At 42.2% G+C, this 9,129-nt stretch overlaps 1 protein-coding gene across 2 annotated transcripts in view; it reads left to right on the plus strand.

Annotated features, from left to right (window-relative positions):
- Positions 1-7,194, plus strand: part of LOC138945756 (nucleoprotein TPR-like) — a 42,429-nt gene extending 35,235 nt beyond the window's left edge. For both annotated transcript variants that reach the window (XM_070317257.1, XM_070317258.1), the window contains exons 25-29: positions 1,896-1,977; positions 2,186-2,274; positions 3,081-3,382; positions 3,826-3,943; positions 4,617-7,194. In XM_070317257.1, the coding sequence (XP_070173358.1) occupies positions 1,896-1,977; positions 2,186-2,274; positions 3,081-3,382; positions 3,826-3,943; positions 4,617-4,817 (792 nt within the window). In that variant the 3' untranslated portion in view covers positions 4,818-7,194. The remainder of the gene's footprint in view (positions 1-1,895; positions 1,978-2,185; positions 2,275-3,080; positions 3,383-3,825; positions 3,944-4,616) is intronic.
- The last annotated feature ends 1,935 nt before the right edge of the window (positions 7,195-9,129 follow it).

Below are 9,129 nucleotides of genomic sequence, written 5' to 3' on the forward strand. Positions count from 1 at the left end.
GTCGAGAATACGCTCAGTACGGTCAGTGGGAAAAAAATACGACGAGAAAAATTCCTAGACTACTTTTCTTCACAGGCCCATCCTGAAGCCGATCCAGTATTTTGGCACATGATTACGTCGCTATATTAGCCGCCGTCGAAAAAAATATAATCGGTTCGTGTCAATCAATCAAAACAACCAGGCAAACGAAAGTACGGTATTTGGCGAAATCGGCTCCGAGAATAAACAAGTGAAACAAAGAAGAAAAGTGAAAAAGTTTGAAGAAAAATATCACACACACACAATTGTGACCCTCCACCACGAAATGAGTCGCATGTCACCTCGCGCGGTTCTGCGCTAGGCTTAATATAAGTCCGGGGAATGTCTTGTAACAGTGTGAGTGTCACCTTAATCACAGGCTTGTAACTCAAACAGTTTTTGCTCTTTTCTAAAACGGTTTTCACCACTGGATAGAGCATAAAAAACTCTTTAGGAAAATGTAAAAATATGAAAATCATGCAACGGTGACATGCGACTCATTTCGTGGTGGAGGGTCACAATTTGTAACCAACACACACATGTAGTCCCGCCCGGAAAAAGCTTTTTTGGGATGATTTACAACTTTTGCGCACATTTCGAGCAGACGAAAACACAACATGGCGGCTCTCGCTCCTCCAACTATCGCGAGACACATAAAAACGAAATCTCGCGCGCGCGCGAGATCCTGATACATCCGGTGTTTCTCTGTACGCTTGTCACGACGACTTGTTGACAAACGAAGATTCGCGAAAGAAAGAGAAAAGCGCCGAGTCTTGAGTAGAGAGCTAATAAAGTACCGGTAATCGCTAATCGAGCGAAATGAAAATCCGCGGCGACTTCCATTAGGTGAATTACTATTCAAGTTTAGGTAACGTTTTAGCCGCATCTTTTTATAAGCCGCAATGAGATTTTTTTTTAAAAGTCGCGGCTTGTAGTCCCGTCAAATACGGTACAGTTTGTGTCAGTAAAAATTGGAAAAAAACATTTGTTTTAAATGTATAGGTAAACTTAATTAACGGTGTGACGGACGCGCATGAGGCATGTTTTAATCATGGATCGGGATGTGCAAACGCTGTGTGGAGTACGTTCATTTTTTTGAAAATACACCAAGTTTGTTTGAGAATACTCAAAGTGCAAAACAGGGGTTCCCAGGTCTGTAGAGGGAGTCTAGAGGGAGTCTTATGATAGAGGGAGTCTTATGATAGAGGTAGTCTTATGACAGAGGGAGTCTAATGATAGAGGTAGTCTAGAGGTAGTCTTATGACAGAGGGAGTCTTATGACAGAGGGAGTCTAATGATAGAGGGAGTCTAGAGGGAGTCTTATGATAGAGGTAGTCTTATGATAGAGGGAGTCTTATGACAGAGGGAGTCTAATGACAGAGGGAGTCTAGAGGGAGTCTTATGATAGAGGGAGTCTTATGATAGAGGGAGTCTTATGATAGAGGGAGTCTTATGATAGAGGTAGTCTTATGACAGAGGGAGTCTAATGACAGAGGGAGTCTAGAGGGAGTCTTATAATGGAGGGAGTCTTATGACAGAGGGAGTCTAATGATAGAGGTAGTCTTATGATAGAGGGAGTCTTATGACAGAGGGAGTCTAATGATAGAGGGAGTCTTATGATAGAGGGAGTCTAATGATAGAGGGAGTCTTATGACAGAGGGAGTCTTATGACAGAGGGAGTCTAATGATAGAGGTAGTCTAGAGGGAGTCTATGATAGAGGGAGTCTTATGACAGAGGTAGTCTTATGACAGAGGGAGTCTAATGATAGAGGGAGTCTTATGACAGAGGTAGTCTTATGATAGAGGTAGTCTAGAGGGAGTCTTATGACAGAGGGTCTTAAAACAGAGGTTGCACTGTGTTGTTTGTGTACCCACAGTTGTTGGAGAAGCCACCCGAGGACCAGCCGGAGAGAGACAGTGTCGGAGATCCTGATGCCATGGAGATCTCATTTACCTCCGGTGAGTGCAGTCATGTGTTTTTTTTCCCTGATCGCCAGTTTATAAGCCAGACATTTGGGGTATTTTGCTGGCTGGTATTTGAAATACTAGGAACCAAATTGGGAACCAGTCAGATCTATCTATTTTTGTTTCCTTTAATGATTCCCCCCTCCCCCCCCTCCCTCAGAAGTGGCAATGAAGCGTTGTTACTGTGGTGATGACCTTGTAGTTGCAGTTGACCTTGGCCTGACGGATGCAGCCCAGGCGGCCCAGATGAGCACAGAACTGCATCGTCTTCAGCAGTTAAGAAACAGACAGGTGGGGGATTGACTTTTTACTCTAAGTTTCTGGTCACACGTAGGTTGCAGTGGTTAGACTCTCTTGAGAAACAGACAGGTGGGGCGTTGACTTGTTATGGTTTGTTTCCCGTCACAAGTAGGCTGCAGTGGTTAGACCCTCTTTCAGAGGTGAACTGGGTATGAAGGTGTGAAAGTTGGTCAGTGTGTTGTGTGTATGAGTGGGTAGTGCTGTACTACTGCAGCTTGCTTTATGAAGGTAGCATCCTTCTACTTGCCACTGTCTCTGACTCCAATGTCAATTTGGTTATTACATTTTACCTGTTTAGTCTCTGAGTTAGTCCCAGACTTGACCTACCTAGATGTTAAGTCCTTTGTAATGGAAACTTGCATTCTCCCAGTAAGGTAATACATTGTACTACGTTGCAAGCCCCTGGAGCAAATTTTTGATTAGTGCTTTTGTGAACAAGAAACAATTGACAAGTGGCTCTATCCCATCTCCCCCCTTTCTCCGTCGCGATATAACCTTCGTGGTTGAAAACGACGTTAAACACCAAATAAAGAAAGAAAGATGACCTACCTAGTCTCAGACTTGACCTAGTCTCCACTTATACATACCGTACTTTCGAGACTCTGAGGCGCTTTGTTATATAGGGCGCAACCCCCAATAAGCCGCAGGGGTCAAGTGTGAGAAAAAAGTTGCGCCTTATAGTCCGAAGAGTATGCTACATTTGACACTAAGTACTTCAGTCTCTCGAATTTAACAGTTAGTCCTGGACTGAGGACCTTCACAACGAAATGACAAGACCACTGGGTTTTTTTCTGCAGCTTCCAACCAACCAGCTCTCCCAGTCAGTCCCACCTAGACGAGGAGGAAGGGGAGGGGGTGTCAGCAAGAAGACAGCCTCCTCCAACCACCACCCACCCTCCCAGTCCAGGGCAGGGGCAGCAACCAGTGGTAACGGCGGAGTTCTTCCCCCTCAGCAACTGGCGGAGATCTCACGCCTGCTGAGTCAGTACAGTGAGGACATAGAGGCCAGTAATGCCAGCAGTGGTCTGGGTGCCCTGCAGTCAGCTGACCCCGCGTCTATGGCTCTCATTCTCAACTTCCTGGCCTCCATGCCGCAGCAGTGAGTGATTTTATGTTGTTGTCATTGGTTTTTATTTCTTTGTGCATAATTTTCTGTCCGTTTTTGTGTGTGGTTTTTTTTTGTCTCTGGAAGAGTTACTCCCTCTAGAATCAGAGGCCAAACAAATATGGTCACTCATCAGAAATTGAAAATGATCATGGTACCAGTGAGCTCCGTTGAGCATATTTGGGAAGGGAAGGGCATGATATTCAGTGGACAATGCATAACATGCATGAGAGACGCTGTGACCACTTGCCTTCTAAAATCTGAGAAAACCAGGTCTTAAAAAGGAGGGAGTCTTAAAATGGGGGTAGATTTACAGAGGTTATGAGCCAAAAATCTGAAAAAAGCAAGGTCTTAAAAAGGAGGAAGTCTTAAATTAGGGGGTCTTAAAAGGGGGGTTCCACTGTTGAAAAGTAATGGTGTTTTGACTGTGTGAGCAGACAGCTGGGAGAGGAAGGGGTCAAGTCCAGCAGTACCAAGAGTTCCCCCAAACAGCAGTCACACCGTACCAGGGACCCACACCGCACCAAGCGGCAGGCAGACACCAGGCACCACTCGGTAAGCGGGAAGAGAGGGAGAGAAAATGGGTGTTTGTTTGTGAGAGAGTGTGCCTGTGTTTGTCAAGGCTGTCCTTCATTGAGCTTGAAGTTGACTTCAGAAAGACTCCCAGAAGTCTACTTTACCAACAATTTAACGCCAAAGTTTCTTGCAATGATCTTCGTGAAGTAGACTTTGCTCAATTAATTTCAGGCTCAAGTGTGTGTTCACTTGCGCTGAGTATCTATCCTTGTGCGTAGTGTGTCTATGTACGCTCATAGTCATGTATTGTGTGTGCGCTTGTGTATATGTATGTGTGTGCGCTTGTGTATGATATGTATGTGTGTGCGCTTGTGTATGATATGTATGTGTGTGCGCTTGTGTATATGTATGTGTGTGCGCTTGTGTATATGTATGTGTGTGCGCTTGTGTATGATATGTATGTGTGTGCGTGCGTGTTCTGTGTTCATGCATTGTTTGTTATGTTAGTGCGACCTCGTGTAGTTTGTGTGTGCCCATGCGTGACTGCATATGTCTGTCTTAGTGTGACAAAGGAAGCAAGCACGCGTGTGCTTGGCATCTGTGTGTAGGAGAGAGTTCTTACCAGGTTTAACGTGACATCAGATTTGATTTTTGAATCACCACTGGATTGCTTCGTTACCACAGCGTATACATCAGTCACCCTCATTTTCAGGTCGGCCCTGACACAAGCACGTGCTCTTCCGGCTCTGGGGACAAACATGACAAGGTCATGGGTTCCTCGTCAAGGTCAAACACCTCTATCTCACGCAAGACGGAGAAGAAAGCCATCAATGATACGCCCACCGTCGCCTCGTCCGCCAAGCAAACCACCCGTCCATATAGCAAGGAACAACACCCACCAGTCTGGAAGTAAACCATGGCTTTTGTGGGCGTTGTAAATGATAAGCGGTGTGTGTGTGTGAGTATGTGTTAGTGGATGAAGCAGTGTGTGTGTGTGTGTGTGTGTGTGTTAGTGGATGAAGCAGTGTGTGTGTGTGTGTGTGTGTGTTAGTGGATGAAGCAGTGTGTGTGTGTGTGTGTGTGTGTGTGTTAGTGGATGAAGCAGTGTGTGTGTGTTTGTGTGTGTGTGTGTGTGTGTGTGTGTGTGTGTGTGTGTGTGTGTGTTAGTGGATGAAGCAAAAGGTGGATTTTGTGATTGACTGTGACTGTGAAGGGTTTTTGAGTGAAGTAGGATAGGAAATTACAATTTGAATAAAGCAAAAGTAGATTGTAAATGTTAAACGTGTGTCTCTGTGTGTGTCAAATACGATAGGGAATGTTTGTGATATCATTTTGTATGTACACTCATAGGTGCATGTATACGATTAGTGTGTGACAACCTAGAGGTTTGGAAAAACTTTCAGGACGGACTCAACTGAAAGGGCTGTTTCTATGAAATAGGACTCAACAGTGCCATTCTCGAGAATTTGTGTGTGTGTTTCCTGCCACATGCTGGTTGGAGAATTGGGGAGGGATGGAGGAGGATGGATGGCTGTGTGAGTGATTGTGTGAGGGGGGAGGCGGGTATTGCAAGCTTGTGTTTTTGAGCAGATTCTGTCTGTTTGAAGCTGGTGTAATGTGCAAGTCTTGTCACCTGATGCATTTTATGTGAATTCGATGCCACAGCCATTTTCTGTGGTGTTTTATAGAGCTTTAACAGATTTTAGTACTGTGCTTTTTCTTTTACCTATCTATTAAAAATAAAAATGTATATATGCGTGTTTGGAATGAATGCTCGCAGTTTTTGGAATGAATGAATTACAGTTTGCTTGTTTGGGATATATTGAGAAGTGGATTTTTTTCTGACACTGGTGAGATTTTTTTCCCTGTGATGATCAAAACATAGTGACTGTTGAATACTGTTTGTATATGTTTGCTGTTGTTATTTTCTCTTCTTTTGTGGCAACACGTTTGGATAAAAATCGCTTCCAAAAAAATGAAATTGCTGAAATGAATAGAAAGAGAATAGAAAGGGTTGTGCAGAGTTGGGTGTGTTTATCAGGCATGGGAATTGAAAAAAGTAAAAAAGGCTGAACATTTGAGAGTAATAGTAAAATCAACGGCGTGAAGCGCCTAGCCCTGCTAAGGGGGTTTGGGGGCATTTTGGGCGGAATTTTTGTTTCTCCAAAGAACCCAACTGGTGTAATTTGATGTCATCTTAGCTCCAAGTTTGCCATTATACTAAGTTTTTAGTACCATTTTTGCCTCCCCCATTTTATTTTTTTGGCGGACACTTTTGCTTTTTTGGCGAAACAAAACAAAAAATTCGGCGGAAATTTGCCTTTTGGCGGACAATTCCCATGCCTGGTTTATAAGCAACAGAGAATAAGATGAAGAGCTGTGTATCTTGATAATCAATACTGCCAACAGTGCATGTTATTCTTATCATGATAAAGCATTTGATAATCAATACTGCCGACAGTGCATGTTATTCTTATGATGTTGTACTGGGCTGTGTACATTCCTGGTAGGTTGAATTCTGCTGGGTTAGGGTGGAGGTGGAGTTTTCCTTCCAGCTATGTCGCACCATTAACTTTCAAAACAAGATTTGTATTTGGTATTTAGTCATATAAAAATAGAACTATGGAATTATCTGTGATATTTTTCCTGACCTTGAAAGTAAAATCTAGCTAACTGACCTACTTGAAAGTAAAGTCTAACTGACCTTGAAAGTAAAATATTAAACTGACCTTCAAAGTAAAATATTAAACTGACCTTGAAAGTAAAATCTATGTAACTGACCTTGAAAGTATAATCTAGCTAAGTGAACTTGTAAGTAAAGTCTAACTAACTGACCCTTAAAGTAGAATCTAACTAACTGACCTTGAAAGTAAAATCTAGCTACATGTAACTGAACTTGCAAGTAAAATCTTACTGACCCTGAAAGTAAAATCTCAGTCTGAAAGGTTTTTATCATACCCTTGATTTTGGTTGGGAAAGGGAAAGGCTCCCTGCCGTTGCATAGCAACTATCGATACCAAGGTGTAACCCATGCCAGATTCACCTTCTTGGGAGTTTACAATTTATTTATGTATTAATTTGAATGTGTTTGTAAATTCTGGATGAGAAATAAAAAAGAAATAAAAAATGCATTTTCCATAAAATGGAACAGTTGAATTCTAAATGCAATATTTCTAATGTAACCAATTGTCTTGAATTGTGTAGCATTGTAGACATATCTTGCTTATTTTGGCTGATGTAATCCAGTTTTGTGATACATTAATGCATTAATAAAACTGAATTTACTGGTATCTCATTTTGTGTTGTGTTGTACAGTTTGGTTTTCTCCACCTTTTTTTAATGCCAATAAATGTAGTACATGTACAGAGGTACCTGTGAAGAAAAGACACCCTTGGGATTATTGGATAGTGTCCCTATTTTGCAGATGGCCTGTCATGACTTTTTACTTTATTTAGTGTTTAACGTCGTTTTCAACCACGAAGGGTTATATCGCGACGGGGAAAGGGGGAAGATGGGATAGAGCCACTTGTCAATTGTTTCTTGTTCACAAAAGCACAAATCAAAAATTTGCTCCAGGGGCTTGCAACGTAGTACAATCTATTACCTTACTGGGAGAATGCAAGTTTCCAGTACAAAGGACTTAACAGTAGTAAGGAAGAGGTATGCCTCACCCCTTGCGCAATGCGCAATGCGCAAGGGTAGGGTCCATCATAAAGTGATAGGTTAAGGTGCCTGTGTTTAAGTAGTGATAAAGAGGGATTGCGTTTAAACGGTTTATTGCGTTTTATATTTTGTCATGTGATTTCATGTGCCTGTACCTGTTGTTCGGTACTAATGACCACTCCAGCTGGGGTAATGACAGGATTACTGCTTCCCAGCAGTCATTGCCCCCATAGGGTCAATTCCCGGCCTTTTTATGGGTGCTTATCGCGGCTGGAGTAATGACAGTAATGGGTGTTTGATTGCCGACAGCGGGTGCACGTACAAGGTTTTGATAGGTACACCAGATAACATAGGTGTTTTTAAATTTTTTATTTTGTTGTTGATAGACTATGTAAGAGGTAGGGTTATATGTGTGCAAACACACACACACACACACACACACACACACACACACACACACACACACACACACACACACATACCCACACGTTTACACAAGTACTTCCAAACAAGAAGGTAAAAGTCAGATGTAAAAGTAACAAACAATACATAAACTGCTCACGCTACCATTCAAGAGTTATACAGATACATAGTTATCAACTTTTCCATTATGACCATTTTATTATAAAAGTGACTTCAGTCTTTTAAATACAAAAGCTCAAAAATAAAAAATGCAACATTTTACACACATAAACAAAATCCAAAAATGATTGTCAATGATAGTTTTTTGGTATACAACACCGCCTTGTTTGTTTTACACTTGTCTACTTTAGATGGGTTTTTTATAACCAGGTACTAGTTTGGTTGTTTGTCTTAGGGACTCGCATAACTTGACGTGGGGCGACTTTTGTATTTCACATCCATTGTTGGATTATAGTACCCGAGAGCGTTGAAGGTAGACATACCAGCCGGGTCTGGGTCGCGGTTTTCAAACAGATTGCTGCTCTCCGAGTGTTTGACAGGTGTGTGAGGTAGTTCGGTTGCTGGTGTTTTTTCTTTTTGTTCTGGACTCTTCTGACACGTCTGGTGTTTTTTTTACTTCTCTAGCTACAACTTCTGTTTGTGCTTTAAGTCGCTTCAACAGCCTTTCTCGGACTTTGACCAGGCGAGCAAATTCTTTACTGTCCAAGGCCACCCCTCTTTGACTTGGTCGCACGCGTCTGTTTTTTTCTGTTTCCTTGGGTGATGTAGTGTCTGATGTGAATTTTCACAAGTTTTCGCCACGTTCTGACACTCGCGACCCAAAGGAAACATATCAGGTTCGGGTAGCAGTAAGCTAAACAGATACTCTTCCTCGTCAACCATCTCTTCTGTCGTTCTCAGCAACAACAACAAAAGTGTTAAACAACTTTTACTTCTAGGAGACTGTCTTTGTAGACTGTAGTGTAGAGTAGGCGGTGTTGTCTTGTGGCTCGATCAGGGAATTTAGTAAAACAATTAGACAACACCATCTTTATATATAACCTCCTTACACTATGACATCAGTTACTATTTTTTACAACAACAGCTTTAGACTTGTTGCGTTAACGCATCTCTAAAAAAGTGCTATGAACTTACGGTCA

This window comes from Littorina saxatilis, linkage group LG13, assembly GCF_037325665.1.
Source record: "Littorina saxatilis isolate snail1 linkage group LG13, US_GU_Lsax_2.0, whole genome shotgun sequence".
NCBI classification, from domain to species: Eukaryota; Metazoa; Mollusca; class Gastropoda; order Littorinimorpha; family Littorinidae; genus Littorina; species Littorina saxatilis.